Source organism: Chiloscyllium punctatum, chromosome 2 (assembly GCF_047496795.1).
Source record: "Chiloscyllium punctatum isolate Juve2018m chromosome 2, sChiPun1.3, whole genome shotgun sequence".
Classification (NCBI taxonomy): Eukaryota; Metazoa; Chordata; class Chondrichthyes; order Orectolobiformes; family Hemiscylliidae; genus Chiloscyllium; species Chiloscyllium punctatum.
Genome location: NC_092740.1, coordinates 44,933,010 through 44,951,337, shown reverse-complemented (window position 1 = coordinate 44,951,337; position 18,328 = coordinate 44,933,010). Strand labels below are relative to the sequence as shown.

At 39.8% G+C, this 18,328-nt stretch overlaps 1 protein-coding gene across 1 annotated transcript in view; it reads left to right on the top strand.

Moving 5' to 3' along the window:
- Window positions 1-18,328, top strand: part of arhgef28a (Rho guanine nucleotide exchange factor (GEF) 28a) — a 462,887-nt gene that overhangs the window by 89,514 nt on the left and 355,045 nt on the right. Inside the window, exons 3-4 of the mRNA XM_072548108.1 lie at window positions 13,169-13,316; window positions 16,840-17,133. Coding sequence (XP_072404209.1) covers window positions 13,169-13,316; window positions 16,840-17,133 — 442 coding nt within the window. The remainder of the gene's footprint in view (window positions 1-13,168; window positions 13,317-16,839; window positions 17,134-18,328) is intronic.

Here is an 18,328-nt window from a genome sequence, read left to right as displayed (position 1 = left end):
GCCCTGACTGTTTGACTGACTTCTGTTATGAGCTGTACCAGTCTCAGATCGATCTCTTTCCTCACTATCTCCCTGTGTCCCATACCCCCACCTTACTAGTTTAAATCCTCCCGAGCAGCTCCAGCAAATTTCCCTGCCAGTACCTTAGTCTCCTTCCAATTTAGGTGCAATCCGTCCTTCTTATACAGGTCACCTCTACCCCAAAAGAGATTCCAATGATCCAAAAATGTGAATCCTTCTCCCATACACCAGCTCTTTAGCCATGCATTTATCTGCTCTATCCTCCTATTCCTGTCCTTACTAGCTCGTAGCACCGAGAGTAATCCAGATATTACTACTCTCGAGGACCTCCTTTTTAAATTTCTGCCTAACTCTCTGTAATCTTCCTCCAGAATCTCAACCTCTTCCCTTCCTATGACATTGGTTCCAATGTGGACAATGACCTTTTGCTGGCTCCTCTCCCCCGCGAGAACATTCTGCACAATCTCTGAGACATCCTTGATCCTGGCACCAGGGAAGCAATGCACCATTCTGCTTTTTCGCTGCTGGCCACAGAAACGTCTGTCTATACTTTGGACTAGAGAATCCCCTGACACAATTGATCCCTTGGAAGCCGACGTACCCCTTGTTGCATTAGAGCCAATCTCAATACCAGAAAGTTGGCTGTTCATGCTATGTTCCCCTGAGAATCCGTCACCCCCTACATTTTCTAAAACAGCATACCTGTTTGAAATGGGTATATCCACAAAAGACTCCTGCACTAGCTGCCTACCTCTCTTACCTTTTCTGGAGTTAACCCATCTATGTGACTGTATCTGAGACTTCCCCTTCCGATAACTGCCATCCATCACATACCGTTGCTGTTGCAAATTCCTCATTGCTTCTAATTGTCTCTCCAACCGATCCATTCAAGCTGATAAGATTCGCAGCCAACAGCATTTATGACAGATATAATCCGCAGTAACCCCTAAACTCTCTTTAAACTCCCACATCTGACAAGAAGTACATATCACTCTATTATAGGCCATTTTTGCTGCTTCACAATCTACAGACCCAGAAAATAACACCGACTTATTCCTCTACAAACACTGCCCCAGGATAAGTTAATAGTTATGGCTTATATTTTAAATTTATTCAATAGACATATCTCCAAAAACATATAATCAAGAAACAACCCACTCTACTCCCTACTGCAGATTCTCTGTAGGCCTCATTTAAAAACAATGATTAACTTATCTGATTCTGTGCTGTGAACTTCACCCGATAGTTCCTCCAAGATTACTTTTGAATTTCACTGTTTGTAAATTTTCCCAGATGCACTCTGATGTCCAGTGATACAGGAATTCAAACAGCAAAGGCAGTAACTGTGTAGGTTCTCTCTCTCATTCTTTCTCTTTCTCTCTCTCTCTCTCTCTCTTTCTCTCCTTCAACGATCTCACCATGTGCTTCCTTTGTCTGCTCTTCTCCCTTTTAATACTGCTGTTGTTTTGACTTTTTTTTTCCAAAGTTCCAAAACAATGCAACAGCATATAAAACAGTAATTGCTGCTCCTGGAATTCAAGGAAATCACCTCCAACACCTAAAATACCTCAAAAAAAAAGGACCAGCTGTTACAGCCAGAAATTTTTCCTGTCCTCAATCTTGGATTACCCAGATTCTGGTGAAGATCATAAGGATAATTTACCACAGGGTTCAAAAAAAACCCTTGAAGGGGACAGAGAGGTTAATAAGCTCTGGTGTTTTCACTGCAATAAAGTCGACCATACGAAATCACAGTGTTGGTGAGTTAGGAAAAGCACTGAGAAACCAGATGTAGGAAAACAGGATAAGCCAGTAAACTTTGTTGGAGTGGTAATGGAAAGCACAGTGGAGGCTAGAAAGCTGTACCAGAATGTACAAGCTGGTTGGAAGTTGATTAAGGAGAAAGTGCCAGATCTTCTTAAATCATATACCTGCGAAATAAGGTTTACTTGCATAAGCTAGGAGCAGCAAGTAAAGAGGTTGCAATATTAAGAGATACAGGATACTCTCAATCTGTGATGTTGAAAGATGAGGAGATATTGCCAGCAAAGGTACGAGTAATGGGAATTCACATTGAGACAAGAAGCACTCAATTATATAAAGTCAGGTTAGAGTGTCCAATGAAGAATGGAGAAGTCGTAGTAGGAGTACTGGACAAACTCTCAGCACCAGGAATATAATTTGTCCTTGATAATGATATAGCTGATTCACCAGTTGGAGTGCTGCCAACTGTGGTTGAAAAGCCACAATACTATTGCTGGACACATATTCTGGGATTTTGCCTGTCTGTGTGCTAAGGAGATCACAAAGTCACCAGTTGAAACAGGAGAGATCAAAGAGTACAGATAAGGAAGTTGAAGTGCAATTAGCAGAGACCCTGTTTGATCAGATGGTTGAGACAAGCCAGGAGCAGATAGATGACACAGCAGACATCTTCAGCTCAGATAAATTAACTGTGTTACAGCAGAAAGATGAAAATTTAAAGCAGTTTTATCAAAAGGCATACACTGAAAAAGAATCGGAATGTATCCCTGAATGTTATTATCTTATAAATGCCGTGTTAGTGAGGAAATGGAGACCGTCACATATTTAGGCAGATGAGAAATGGGCAGAAATTCATCAAGTCGTATTGTCAGTGGGTTATAGAACAGAGGTGTTGTGAATGACGCATGAGGTCTCGCTAGGGTGCCATTTAGGAGTGAGAAAAACTCAAGCTAAAATACAAACCATTTTTACTGGTCTGGACTGCACAAGGATATAGTTGAATTTTGACAGATATGGCATGGGCGGCACGGTGGCACAGTGGTTAGCACTGCTGCCTCACAGCGTCAAAGGATTATAGAGAAATTACTCAAATTTTTCACCAGATACGGGCTACCGACTGAGATACAATCAGATCAAGGGTCAAAATTCACATCAAAATTATTCAAGGAAGTTATAGATGGCTTAGGAGTAAAACAGTTTGAATCTTCTGCATACTGTTCAGAGTTTCAGGGAGTGCTAGAAAGGTGGCATCAGACATTAAGATGGCTTATAGTAAAGACTGTCCAGTTGATTGGGATAAGGAAATTCCTTTGTCTTTTTGCGATCAGAGATTCACCAAATGAATCAATCAAATTCAGTCCATCTGAATTAGCTTTGGGCATGAAGTGAGACGATTGCTAAAATTGATTAAGGAGAAATTGGTAAGTCAGAATTCAGAGACTACATATTTGGACTGTGAGTCAAATATTCAGGAACGATTGAACAGAGTGAGGAGTTGGCTAGATACATTTAAAAGTATCACAGCATACAATGAAACAGGAAGCAGTCAAGAAATCAAAGACTCGCAATTTTGCTATTGGAGATAAGGTGTTAGTATTATTTGCAGTGATAGGTGAACCTTCAAAAGCAAGGTTTAGTGGACGTTATCAAGTCAAAAAGAAATTGAGTGAGGTGAGCTATTTGATAAGGACTCCAGACAGAAAGAAATCTCACAGACTGTGTCATGTGAATATGCTCAAAGGGTATCTTGACAGGAAAGGAAAGCCAAAGAAGACTGTGTTATTGATTACAGAACAAGGAAGACTCAAGATCAGAGGATTCTGAATTGGGCATTCCGCAAATTAAATTGGTCAATGAGGAATTTGTGAAAAATTGGGATACATTGTTAAGTTACCTTCCAGAGGAAAATCAAAATGACCCGAAAGAGTTATTAATATCGTATGGGGAGATATCTGGAAATAAGCTGGCAAGTACTAACAAAATTATGCATAATGTAGATATAGGAGATGAAGCAACATCCAGATATACATAACCCTTTAAAGTTGGCACAGATTCAGAAGGAGATAGAGTGCATGCTCTAAGATGGCATAATCAAAGTGACTTACAGTGACTGGTGCTCACTCATAGTAAAGGTGCCAAAACCAGATTTTACCCAATGGTTATGTGTGGACTATCGCAAAGTCAATGCAGTTACAAAGACTGATGCATATCTGATTCCGCATTTGGAAAACTGTGTTGAGCAGGTTGGACAAGCAACTTATATTTCTAAGTTGGACTTGCTCAGATGCTACTTGCTGGTACCTTTGTCAGAAAAAGCAAAGACAATTTTGGCTTTTGTAATGCTGAATTGACTGTATCAGTTTAAAGTGATGCCATTTGGTAAGAAAAATGTGCCAGTCACATTTCAGACACTAACCAGTAAGGTCATTGTTGGCTTACTCGACTGTGTCATATACATAGATGACCTGGTAATTTTTAGTCACACATTGAAGAAACATTTACAACATTTATCTGACTTGTGCGATTGACTTTGGAAGACAGGCTTGGTGATAGACCTGGCTGAAAGTGAATTTGCCAAAGCCCAAGTTACCTTCCAGGGTCATGTTATTGGACATGGACAAATGGCCCCTCGGGATGCAAAGGCAAAGGTAATTAGGGAGTTTCTCACACCATCAAAATAAAAGCAGTATTACGGTTCCTGGGATTGAATGAATTTTATTGAAAATTTGTACCAGTGTTGCAAATTTATCAGTGTTGCTGCTCCACTCACTGAATTGCGAAAGAAAAGCAAGAAGTTTCAGTGGACAGCGGACTGTCAAAAGGGTTTGACAGCCTGAAAGCTGTGTTAATAACTGCCCCAGTATTAGCCACAACTCATTGTGCAAAGATGGCTATCGATGCAAGTGATGTGGGTGTCGGTGCTGTGCTCTTGCAGGAAGATGACAAGAAGATAGAAAGACCTATGGGGTATTTCTCCAGGAAATTAAACATTCATCAGCATAAGTATTCAACAGTTGCGGATACTTTGAGCTTGGTGTGGGCTTTACAACATTTCAATGTTTATGTTACCAGTAATGTATCTGAGACAATCATGTACACTGATTGAAGTTTATGGAGAAATTTAAGGACAAAAATACCACACTGTTTAACTGGAGCTTGTTGTTATAGCAATTCAATTTGAAAATTGTTCATGTGGCAGGATGAGAAACGTGATTGCCAATGTATTGTCGAGATTTGATTGAGAAACGGAGGTGTTTGGTGACAGGATTAAAACAGACTGAAGTAAAATATATTCGTGCATGTTTGCATGATTATTGACAATATAATGTATATGTGTTGTGTCGAGTACTAACAATTTTAGGATTAAGGGGTTTTAAAATAAAGCCATCTTTGGATATTGATGGTTGATTCTTTTTTAAGGGGGCGGTGTGATGATTTTGCTCCTTTAACAAAGTTTGTTATCTTTAGTTTTTTTTAAAGAGGTTGTAAAAGACACAGTCTCCAAAAAGTCTAAGTTGAAGGGTTTTAGGCTCAATTTGATCATAGTAACAGATATCGCCTCAGGTGAAAAGCTTTCAAGTTTAAAAATAATGTGCAATGATAGGGGAGTGGCCAGTTTCCCCAGCTCAGCTTTTCTCTGGTTTGCTGTGGTTAGCAAGCAGTATGTTTGGAAGCTGCTGGGCCCAAAGAAGCAGGTTGATGCTGATCTCGCTCTGATTTCTCTCCTGTAAGAACCTGTGTTTGATTTTACCTTTTGTGCCAAGGACTGCTTATGGGGATTGTTGCAAGTATTGGAACAGCATCATTAACTTGGGATAATCTGTTGGGTTTTCGGATAAGTATTCTGTTCTCTTCTGTCGATAATCTTGTAAATAAATTCTGTTTTGTTGAAAACTACGCGATTTGACCAACTGCATCCCTCCTGGAATATCTGTGTTACATCTGCTTAAAATAACTTGCAAAGTTAGAGTCTGCGCTACTTTCTTGAAATGTTTGAGGGGTTCTGGCCTGGTCCGTAACAAACTCAGCCCTGCAATGTCTTCCTCATTAAGGTCTGGTGCCAGAATTGGGAGAGTTATCTCACAGACTAGTCAAGCAATGACCTCTACGCGTGGAATCATATCTTTCTTGAAATATCTCAGATAATACAATTACTGTCATTGGGTCTGTCCTGTCCCAGCAGAAGTGGTGGCACAGTGATATACAAGTGGGAGGGAGGAGCCTAACTGGGATTCTCATGGCATTAGATCAAACATGGGCAAGGAATCTTCCTTCTGATAAGCATATACCTCCCACTTTCATCAGCTGCTCTTCCATATTGAACAGCACTTGGAGGAAACATTGAGGGCTGCAAGGTGGTTAGAATATATTCTGGCAAGGGATTTCAATGTCCATCATCAAGAGTGACATGGCAAACCCATTACTAACCAAGTCCTAAAGGGCATTGCTCATAGACTGGTTCTCGGGATAGGCTACAGGTGTTGAAGGATTAAACAAGAGGGAAATAAACATACCTGCAATTTCCCCTCCAAGCTACACGCAGTTTTGACTTGGAACTATATTGCTGTTCCTTCACTGTTGATATGTCAAAATCCTGAAAATCCCTTGCTAACATCATTCTGGGTGTGCTGATGCCAGATGGACTGTAGTGGTTCTCTATCGCTCTCTATTTCTGTAATGCACAGAACATGACACTTGTGTAGCTGTGATTATTTTTGTTATTTTATACTCTCCTAATGGTAAACCAGCTCCAAACCAGTAGAAACGTGCTTGTAATCAACTCCATTTGTAAGATGAAGTGATTTTACTGAATTTAGAGTGAGGCTGCAAAATATTTTAAAACTTGCCACACAATCATTTTAAGCAATGATTTTCAGAGGCAAAAGCACAGAAAACTGTATATTTAATGGTTTGAAGGATAACTAACGAACTGGAAGAAGAACGATAAGTACATTGCATTTCCAGTAGCGAGTGAATATGTTAAATATTTGGAAGTGTTTTTATGCGCTTTTAGTTCCTTTTGACAGTCCACACCAGGCCAGTCTGGCACTAATCATTAATTACCATAGAAACGTTGAAACCGCTTGAAGTATTTCCAGGAAATCAGATGTCAGTGAAGTTTCCTGCCTTAGTAACGTTATTGTTTGTGGGTGGCTTTTATCCTACATGGCTTCCCGTGTTTATTTTAAAATCATTGTTTGTTAATTTTTTGACATATTTAAATAATGCTAAGTGAATGGTGTAGATCTAAGCCAACCTTGACTCTTTATGAGGCACATCAAATTAACAGTTCAACTCTTGGCAGACAAGGTATTCTTCAAAGCATAATAATGACAATAAATGGGTCATGGTCTTCAGTAAATTTTTGGACAAGATTATTGAATCTGCTCTGGCTGAAAGTATTTATAATTGACAGTTTTGTCTATACTTGAAAAGTGCCCAATGAACAATTACCGTCAACAGTAAAGTCGTAGCTGTTTTCCATTTCCACTTATTTTCATATTGCACCATCTGTTAACCATCTTAAAAATGGGAGTCAGCAGATTCAAAGCTGCAACACTAAAGACAATAATGTCAATCCACAGTAAATGACAGTACTTGCTTTTGTAGCTGTACAAACAAATGAACATAATAAATAGTAGCAGGTGTAGGCTATTGAGCCCTTCTAACCTGCTCTGTCATTCAATGAGATAATGGCCAATCTTCTACTTCTTCAAAACCATTTACCTGCACTGTCCTCGTATCTCTTGAAATTTTTTTTTAATATCTAGAAGTCTATCAATCTCAAAATTGAACATTGCTAATCTTTCACAGCCCTCTGGGACAGGAAATTCCAGAGATTCACTACCTTCTGAATGATGAAATGCCTCATTGTCACAGTCCTAATTGGTCTACCCTTATTATCAGTCTAGATTTCCCAGTCAGGGGAAATATCATTCTTGCATTTATCTGTCAATGGCCTGTCAGAATTATGATTGTTTCAATGAAATCATCTCTCATTCTTCTTCTAAGCTCCATTGAATACAGACCCAGTCATTTAATCCTTCCTTATTGGTTTTCCTATCTATCCCAGGAACTATTTGGTGAGTGTTCATTTGGATTTAAAATTATTGCTGAAATGACCTTAGACAATATCAGTCCTGGGTCTTAATTACTCTCAATTAATAACATAAGGCACAGATTGTATGGCAGCTTGCTTTGCTGATGATGCCAAAATAGATATAGTAAGTTGTCAAGAGGACATAACCTGTCGATATTCCTTTGTAAGTAGTCTAAGGGAGACAAAAAGAATTTACAGATGGAGTATAAAATGTGAACATGTCTAATTTAGCAATAAGGTTATAAAAAGTATACTTTTTAACTGGAGAGAGTTTTCAGAACTCAATGCAACAGACATATCTGATCCTTAGTGTCAGACTACTCCCCACCTCATCAAAAATTTGGTCCAAACATGTACAGAAGAGCTGTAGCGATAAGGTGAGAATGTTTTTGATATCAAGACACCATTCAACTGAGTATGACATCAAGGAGCCCTAGCAAAACCGGAATTATGGAAATCAGAGGGATGGTCTCTTCTGGTTGAAGTCATACCTGGCACAAATGAAGGTAGTTAGAGATCACTCATCTAAGCTTTAGGACATCACTGATGGCATGACTTAGCATAATGCCTTAGTCTCATCAATCTTCAGCTGCTTTATCAATGACCTTCTCTGCATCATAAAATCAAGTGTAAATGTTTGCTGATGATCGTACCATTAACAGCATTGCAGACACTGAAGCAGTCTGTGTCCATATGCAAGAGACCTGGACATTGTTTAAGCTTGGACGTATAAGTGGAAAGTAACATTTATGCCACATAGGTATCAGGCAATGACCAGAAAATATCTAACTATTTCCACCTGACCTTCAGAGTAAATCCCCTACTATCAATATCCTCAGGGTTATCATTCGCCAGAAACTGAAATGGATCAGACATGTAAATATTGTGGTTTCAAGAGCAGTTCACAGGGTGGGAATGCAGTAGCCAGTAAATCATCTGCTATCTCCTTAAATGCTGTCCATCATCTACAAGGCACAAGTCAGGGGTATGATGGAATACTCTCCACTTGCCTGGATAACTATAACTTCTACAGCACCCAAGAAGCTTGAAACAGTCCAAGGTAAAACAGCTAGCTTGATCGATCCACTACCTTCAACATTCACTTCCTATACTGCCAGTGCACAGTGGGAGCACTGTGTACAATCTACAAGATGCACTGTAATAATTCAACAAGGCTCCTCTGAAAGCACTTTCCAAATCTGTGACGTCTAACACCTAGGTGGGCAATGACAGCAGATGCATGGGATCATCACCACACCTTTCCACCTCCCTCCAAACCACACAATATTTTGACTTGGAAGTACATTAATTCCTCCTTCACTGTTACTAGGTCAGAATACTAGAACTTCCCTTCTAACAATTATATGTGTGTCTATACACCCCAAGGACTGCAGCAGTTCAAGAAGGCAGCTCACCACTAACTTTTCCAGAGCAATTGGGAATGGGCAATAAATTTTGGCTTTTCCCATATCCCAGAGCAAATTAGAAAAGAGGGGGTTCTGGATGTCTCAGTATGTGTATCACAAACCTATAGCAAGTGATTGAAAGGGTAAATGGCATGTTGACATTTATTCCAATGACAACAGAATCTAAAGGTTGGAGAACTTTCCTGCACCTGTCCAGGAATTGATGAGATCATATCCGGAGTACTGTGTATAGTTGTGGTCTCAACTTGTTCCAGTGTTGAAGGGCTTATTTACAAGGAATGTTTGAACATTTTGGGCCGATACACACTGGTGTTTAGAAGGATGAGTGCTGATCTTCTTGAAATATTTAAGGGCCTGAGAGGACTTATAAGGTGGATGCTGGACAATTCATTCCTCTCAGGAGGACACTAGAAATAAAGGATGGAGTTGAAGAATAAGAAATTTCCCTTTTAAGATGGCAATGAGGAGAATTTGTTTTCTCTCAAAGGGTTGTAGGTCTATGCCTGGAGGGCAGTGGAGACTACATCATCAAGTTTATTGATGGCTGAATTAGATTTTAACAATCAAGGGTTTCAAGGATTCTGGGGAGCAAGCAGAAGGTGTGTCTACAAGTGGTTCAGCCATGATTTTATTGAAGATAAGACTGCTTCTAAGTTCTATGCATCTATTCTTTGAATTTACATCTCATTATTTCTTTGAATTTACATCTCATTATTAACAGATGATCCTTCATTTTCACACCACTTCCAATTCTGTTCCTTAAGAAATTAGATGGTGCAGATTCCCAATGTGAATGTCAGCGTGGGTACACAGCAACTTCAACCTGCAATTACTTGTACCGGTCATCATCCAATTATGTCTTCAGCACAATGTTCCTCCATGCTCCATCCTTTAACATTTTCCTCAACCTTTCATCTATGCAAGTTAGCATCGGCAAACCATCAGCTTCACCACATCATCATGACTTTCAACTTTCACATTACTTCAGTCATTCAGTCATTGGAGCTCAGGGGCAGTATGACTTGCATGCTTCTGTCAGGTTGTTTGGGTACATGAATGCACCTTACGGCTGTTGCTTGCTTTTCTGTTGCTCACTCTACACTCACTTGGAAGCTGCTATCCTCTGGATCTTGCATTAATTTTTCGCGCAGACAGAGAGGCAGACCATGGGGAGCACTGAGTTGTTGAGGAGGTGGAGATGTCATGGTATGGCATTGATTGCAACAGAGTCACACTTGCAGTATGTGGCAGTCATTTATGCAGCAAGCACACTGTATATGTTCAAGCAAGTGGCCATGTGTCAAAGTCAAACAGGAGCAGACCTTAATGGTACAAGGAAGGACTTTGGTCATTCGAAGGTTCCATTACAGTCAGTCAGTGAGTCCATTGGATTCCTGTCCAGTACGTTGGCCATGTCAGTCGGATGCTTGATCCAACCAGAAACTAGGGATCTGGTCCTTGCAGTTGGTGTGTAGGGTAATGGACACATGCAACACTGCAGATAAATGAAACTAATCTGGGGATTATAGGTACTGTAGAAATAACAGTCTGGGGGCTAGATTGTGCTCAGTCAGGTCTGTCCTGTCAAGTCACTCTGGTCAGGTGGGCCATCATTAATCCTGGGGTTTGCTTAATAATGATCAGGGCTTATTGTTGGCAGTCCAGATCATCCTGGGGAAACTGAGAAGCTAATGTCTGGGGATGGAGTTCATTCCACTGTATGGCTGAGAGAATGATCACATGCTAGATAGAAAGGTGGGATCTGAGAAACAATAAAAGGGGAACTGGAAGTTCCTGAAGGGAGCAGATTGGAGTCACTCTGGTCTCTCTATGGATAATATTTATGGATAATAAGGGGATAGCAGTTTGGGAAACCATGGACTCTGGGGAGTTAATAGTTATATCTAGGGACTCAGCACAAATGGGGAGGAGGGGAAGGCTGAAAGATCATTAAGGGAATAGGGACAGCAACACAAAGTTTCTTTATTCTTGAGGTTTCCAAATCTCACGTGCTTTTCTCTGGCTAAAAGGAGTTAAGAGTTGGCTTTCTGTCACCACCCAACCACATCCTGTTGGTTTTAGCCTACTTGGCATTGTGGACCAATTTTTGATGCAGTGAAACAAAGTGATGGATTGGAGATGATGCGGGAGTGGAGAGATGGCATTGTGCCCCTAGTGAGTAAGTAAGAGGCACAGAGGACAGGAAAATATTGTAGTTTAGGAGGATGAGATAGGTAAGAAGCATTGAGTTAACATGATGCATGCAATAATGAGACTGTAATCCATATATCTCGATGAGAGGCATATGCAACGGCACAGTTAGAGTGAGTGCTGACTCTGAGTGAGAGGTGGTAGAGAGAAAATTGCAGTGTAGAGCAGAAATGACCATTGACCTTCTTTCAGGTTTGCTGGGCATTCCATTTAACTCACTGACCTGCTCCACTACCTGTGTCCAGGCCGATTATGTGTGGTGATGTGATTCACCTTCCCACTCACCACCTTCAAGTCCCTGTATGTATATTTGAAAGCTGACTCACCATTTTGGGCAGTTTCCTCAAGGATAACAGTGCAGGACTCCATGTCAGGGTCAATTATTGGTTTGCAGAATCTGAAATGGTGTCATCTGGGCTTTAAGTATGGTGCAAGCAGCATGATCCCTGGAGGATTTTGGTATTGGCAAGCATTCTGGTGCAATTCCAAGGGAGGAGTGCTGAAGAACCTGGTTGCATAATTAAGGAGGTGAAGAGTGGAAGATTATGTGAGCACACTCAGTCCAGACCATGGCAGACAAGGTGATTTTCACTTGACAGGGCACTAACTGAAAATGAGAAAACTCCATTCATGGTACACACTACTTTCTTTTAGGAGACAATGAGATCTGCAGATGCTGGAGTTCAGAGTTGAGAGTGTGTTGATGGAGTGTATTGCACAACAGGTCAGGCAGCATCCAAGGAGCAGGAAAATCGACTACTTTCTTTTACCAGAAGTATAAAGTCTCAATTTTCTGATTTGCTATGTTTACGTTTCTGTTGTCTTCGTTGAGTTTGATCTGTGCCCAAAATTGAAGAGAACATATTTCAAGAATGATATCCCAAACCTTTTGTAGCCTATCACCTTCTTTGATGTCCAGTTGATTTGTATTATCTACACAGAGGGGGCAGGAGATTGCAAATTTCATATGATCCTACAGATGCTATATACATGCAAATTATTTTCCTTTTTTTTTCTTATGCTGTCAAAGGAAGAGGTAAAGATTTGTTAAACACAGTTGTATCTAACCTTATTATTGCTGGATATCTAGTTTCTAGCAGAATTCACTGGATGCATGCAGGATTGAGAACCTTGTCTGATATTCTGTGTCTCTGGTTCAGTTGCTAGATTAACTTTAAGACTGCTGACACAAATTGTCTATTTTATCTTTAGGGAGAAAAGGATTTTATGAAATTCTGTTTCTTTCCCACTTGCATGGTGTTAACTGGACACCTGAAATTACCTCTTCCTTTTCGTTCCAACTTTCCTTCCTTTTTTCACTTTGGTGATTTGACTCAGCAGCTTACTGTCTAGTTTATTTTGGTTAAATCTCCCTGACTGTAAAAGGTGAGTTCATGACCTCTCTGTGTGAGATATGCTCTTTCACTTCTCATAGCTCCAATAATGATCTCAGACCTATTGGATACTTTCCGTTATTTTTTATGAAAGAACAACACTTCACTAGCATTTTACTTCAGCACTAAATTGATTCATTGTGTAAGGTTTTTCAGCCAGTATAAATTAAGTGATGTGTGTCTAAGACTTAATCCTTTTAAATATTCTAAATTAGCTGCCCACAATGTGTGAATTGTTTTCTTTTTTATAGGGTCAACAGTCTTTGGTAGCAGTGTTTGAAGCAACCTGTCCCGTACCTGAGGGTGCCGAATGGTACTTTGTATATGAGGGTTCACGCCAGAATCATGTAACTGTGGCACAGAGACTTAATGCTAAAATACTGCAGTCAGTTGTTCCAGGTAAGCATGCAGAGTTGGATATTTTATTCAATGTGGTGAAAAATACACACTAATACTTTTAAAAAATATATTTGATTTGGATGCACGTATAGGTAGTGAAAATAAATTATGTTCCTTTGTATTCTGAAACTGATACCTTCAGGTTCTCTTTTATCAAACTCTACATGACTTTCGCTTAGGAAGTAATATGAGTAAGAATTTAGTCTATCAGGGAAATGTAGTTACACTTGTAGGAAAAAAACAACTTATACAGAACTTTTAACATGTCAAAATGTTCCCAGGTACGTCACAAGATAAAATAACATCTGACCGCAAGAAAGATAAGACGATATTTAGATCAAATGACCCAACATCCTGTTAAAGAAGTAGGTTTTAATCAGTGTCTTAAAGGGAAAAACTGAGGTGGAGAGACATAGGGCGGGAAATCCAGAGTTTAGGACCGAGCCAATTGAAGACATGGGCACTATTGCAGGAATGATTAAATCAGAGATTTTAGGAAGCCAGCAGATATCTTGAAGGGTTGTGTGGCTGGAGGATTGCAGACAAAGGGGGGCACCAGGCCATGGAAGGATTTGAATACAAGGATGAAACATTTAAAATCAAGACTTAGATTGTCTAAAAGCATTGTGGTTATGTCATTGAGCTCGTAATCCAAAAGTCTGAACTATTGTGGGATCAAGTTCTACCATTCCACCATAACTTGGAATTTGAATTTAAATGATTAATTAAATCTGGAATATAAAGCTTGGTATGGTAACCATGAAAATACTAGTCATGAATTGGAGATGCCAGTATTAGACTGAGGTGTACAAAGTTAAAAATCATACAGCATCAGGTTATAGTCCAACAGGTTTATTTGGAAGCACTAGCTTTTGGAGCACTGCTCCTTCATCAGGTGGTTGTGGAGTATAAGATCGGAAGACACAGAATTTATAGCAAAGGTTTACAGTGTGATGTAACTGAAATTATGTATTAAACAAGACCTGGATTGTTTGTTAAGTCTCTCATATTTTAGAATGAACATATTGGTTTCAGTTCTTTCATATGTAAATTGCAGAATTGTTTTAAAGTTACATTCTCAAGTGAACTTTAACAATTGGTAAAAACAATGACTGCAGATGCTGGAAACCAGATTCTGGATTAGTGGTGCTGGAAGAGCACAGCAGTTCAGGCAGCATCCAAGGAGCTTCGAAATCGACGTTTCAGGCAAAAGCCCTTCATCAGGAATAAAAGTGTTGGCCCAGATAATACATTTAAGGTGTGAGGTGCCCTGTGTGAGACTGTCTGCCACGATGTTCAGACTGATTCTAATCTAAAAAAGGGATTTACAGAATCTTACATGAATTCATGTAGTTTTTGAGCAAAATAAAATTCCGCAAGTACAAATTCACCCCACAAACTTATGTGTGTGTGTGCATGTGGGCGTGTGAGTGGGGGAGGCACCTGGAAGTACTCAAGGATACCCTTATAAGAATGGGGTATGATGCTCAACTCATCAACTACCAGTTCCAATGTGCCACAGTGAGAAACCATAATGACCTCCTCAAGAGACAGACACAAGCTGCAACCAACAGGGTACCCTTTGTTGTCCAGTTCTTCCCAGGAGCTGAAAACCTATGCCATGTTCTTCGCAGCCTGCAGAGCATTATCAATGAGGATGAGCACCTCGCCAAGACCTTCCCCACCCCTCCACTTCTTGCCTTTAAACAATCACCAGATTTCAAACAGATCATTGTTCGTAGCAAACTATCTGGCTTTCAGAACAACACCATACAACCTTGTCATGGTAGACGCTTTAAGACCTGTCAGATTGTCAACACAGATACCACCATTACGCATGGGGCACCTCCCACCGTGTATGTGGCAGGTACTCATGTGACTCAGCCAACGTTGTCCACCTCATACGCTGCAGGCAAGGATGACCTGAGGCATGGTACATTGGCAAGACCGAGCAAAGGTTACAGCAACGAATGAATGGACACCGCACAACAATCAACAGACAGGAGTGTTCCCTCCCAGTCGGAGAACATTTCAGCGGTCATGGACATTTGTTTGACCTTGGACCTTTGGGTGATTGTCCTCTAAGGCGGACTTTGGGACAGGCAACAATGCAAAGTGACCGAGCAGAGGCTGATAGCCAAGTTCAGTACCCATGGAGATGGCCTCATTTGGGACCTTGGGTCCATGTCACACTACAGCTGACCCCACTGCACTACACACATACAAACTGACATAGACACATACACACCACACAGACATTCACACACACACGCACACACGCGCACACACACACACGCACACACGCGCACACGCACACACGTTTGTGGGGTGAATTTGTACTTGCAGAATTACATTTTATTTTGCTCAAAAACTGCGTGGATCCATGTAAGAATCTGTAAATCATTTTTTAGATTAGAGTCAGTCTGAACATTGTGGCAGACAGTCTCACACTGGGCACCTCACACCTTAAATATATTATCTGGGCCGACATGACACCAATTGTTAAAGTGCACTTGAGAATGTAACTTTAAAAAAATTCTGCAATTTACATATGAAAGAACTGAAACCAATATGTTCATTCTAAAAGATGAGAGACGTAATAAACAATCCAGGTCTTGTTTAATACATAATTTCAGTTACATCACACTGTAAACCTTTGCTATAAATTCTGTGTCTTCCGATCTTATACTCCACAACCACCTGATGAAGGAGCAGTGCTCCGAAAGCTAGTGCTTCCAAATAAACCTGTTGGACTATAACCTGGTGTGTGATTTTTAGCTATGAAAATACTGGGTTAATGTTAAAACGTATTTGGTTAATTAATATTGATTTTCATAGAGGATCTAACGCTATTAAAGAATCCCTACAGTGCCATTCAGCCCATCAAATCCATACTGACGCTCTGAAGAGTATCCCATCCAGACCCAATCCTTTTTTATCCCTGTAACCCCACATATCCCATGGCTAACCCACATAGCCTGTACACCCTTGGATATTTTAGCATGGTCAATCCACCTAACCTGTACATTTTTGGACTGTGGCAGGAAATCCACGTAAACATAAGGATAATGTGCAAACTCCACACTGATAGTCATCCGAGGATGGAATTGAGCCCAGGACTTTGGTGCTGTGAGGCAGCAGTGCTAACCACTGAGCCACTGTGCCACCTTTAATTTTTATGGAAGCAAAACTGGTTCAGTAATGTCACATATTAGGAAAGCAAAGCTACCATTTTTATCCTGTCTGATCTCATTAAGATTCCAAACCTACAACGTGATTGACTCTTAACTTCCCTCTGAAATATCCTGGGAAGAAAAAACATAACTTCTACAAAGAATTGTGAGTGAATTCACAATTTCTGACTCAGAAGTAAATCAGCCAAAGCTGATACATGTTTAAAGTTGTTTATGTTATATTATATGTAATGTTATATTATATTTAATATTAAAGTATATTATATTTAATATTGCATTGTGTTTTGTCATATTTTTGTGTTCATTTTTATTCATGGATTTTGTTACAGGTCATGATACTTCAGAAGCTGTTACAGTTTCTGCCTGTATGTTCACAGAGGCAAAATCAGTATCTATCCTTGGGTGCAGCAGGATAAAATACATTGAGGATGTAGCATCTAAACTAACTCAGGTTCTCGTTGAAAGTGCCGGGATGGTGGATTGCACTAGCCACCTGACTCTGCTTGAACAATTTGGCCTCACCAGAGAGGCTGCACAATCTTTAGATGAAAATATGACAGCTGCCATTGAGCACTTGGAATTATCACCATCTTGGAATCTGCTTGGAAAGTGGGCAGGAAAAGGTAATTAAACTGTTAAATCTTTAGTTTATATAATGCCACTCTGCACATTTGGAATGCACAACAATCCTTTTCCAAGTTATGCATTAGGAAGAAAGATTTTTTATGAGGGAAGTTATAGAATACATTAGATTTTTTTAAAACAAAAGTTTTGTGAAGAATTGTGTTACACCTGAAATCGGAAGAGTTTTTGAAACCAACAAAGAGTGACCAAAAAACTGATCAAAAGAGGAAGGAAATTGAAAATGAATAAGTGTGCGTATAAAGTTAGACTAACTGCTTTTGTAATTAAATACAGAGGGGCAAGTCGCCAAAGTAAATATGTGCTTGTTATTTGGAGAAATACACCTTGGGGCATGAGAAAAGGTCAGTGTTGAACAAACATTTTGTGTATACCTTCACAGGAGAAGACATAAATTAGCTCTCAAAAAAAAGGTATGATGTGGGTTTGCTGCAACAAGGTGTTTTACCTGATGTGGCAATGCTTGCATTATCTTTTGTAATGTAAGAAAATAGGCTATTGTAGTATTGAAAAAATCAACACACAATTATAACAATTTTACTATTCACAAGCATGATAATCCTCAGGCATAAATGTCATGTCTAGTTCTCAGTTATTAATTTTTTATAGAGGAGCATGTTCCTATAGAATGTCATGCTTCAAGTGATCTGAGGCAAGATAGAGTATACGATCCTTACACTCTTAGCACACATACTGTGGTACAGACCCATTGGGTTGCTAAATTGTTGAATAGTGGTAAGTTTCAAGAAGTGATCCATCGCAATGTTTAATCTTCCACTTGTGCTATGAATAGGTCTGTTGCTACTTCTGTCATGAGGATGTAAAGGGCTACCTTTGTTACTGAGGTTAATACATTTGCCATATCTAACATATATTCACAAGTCACTGAATATCCTGATTTACTGCTGGCCTGTACATAGGTTCATGAGCAAGCTGACATGTCAAACTCTGGTGTAGCATGGACAGGATGCATTTTTTTTATTTCCACCCTTTGTTGTCTTTGAAAAGGTTGTAGTGAGCTGCCTTCTGTGTGCTGTTGATATACTCGCAGTACCTTGAAGGAAGGAATTCTAAAATTTTGATTCAGTGATGGTGAAGGAATGTATGTATGTGTGTAAATATATATTATATATATATATATATATGTATATACATTTATATATTTACAAGTCAGGA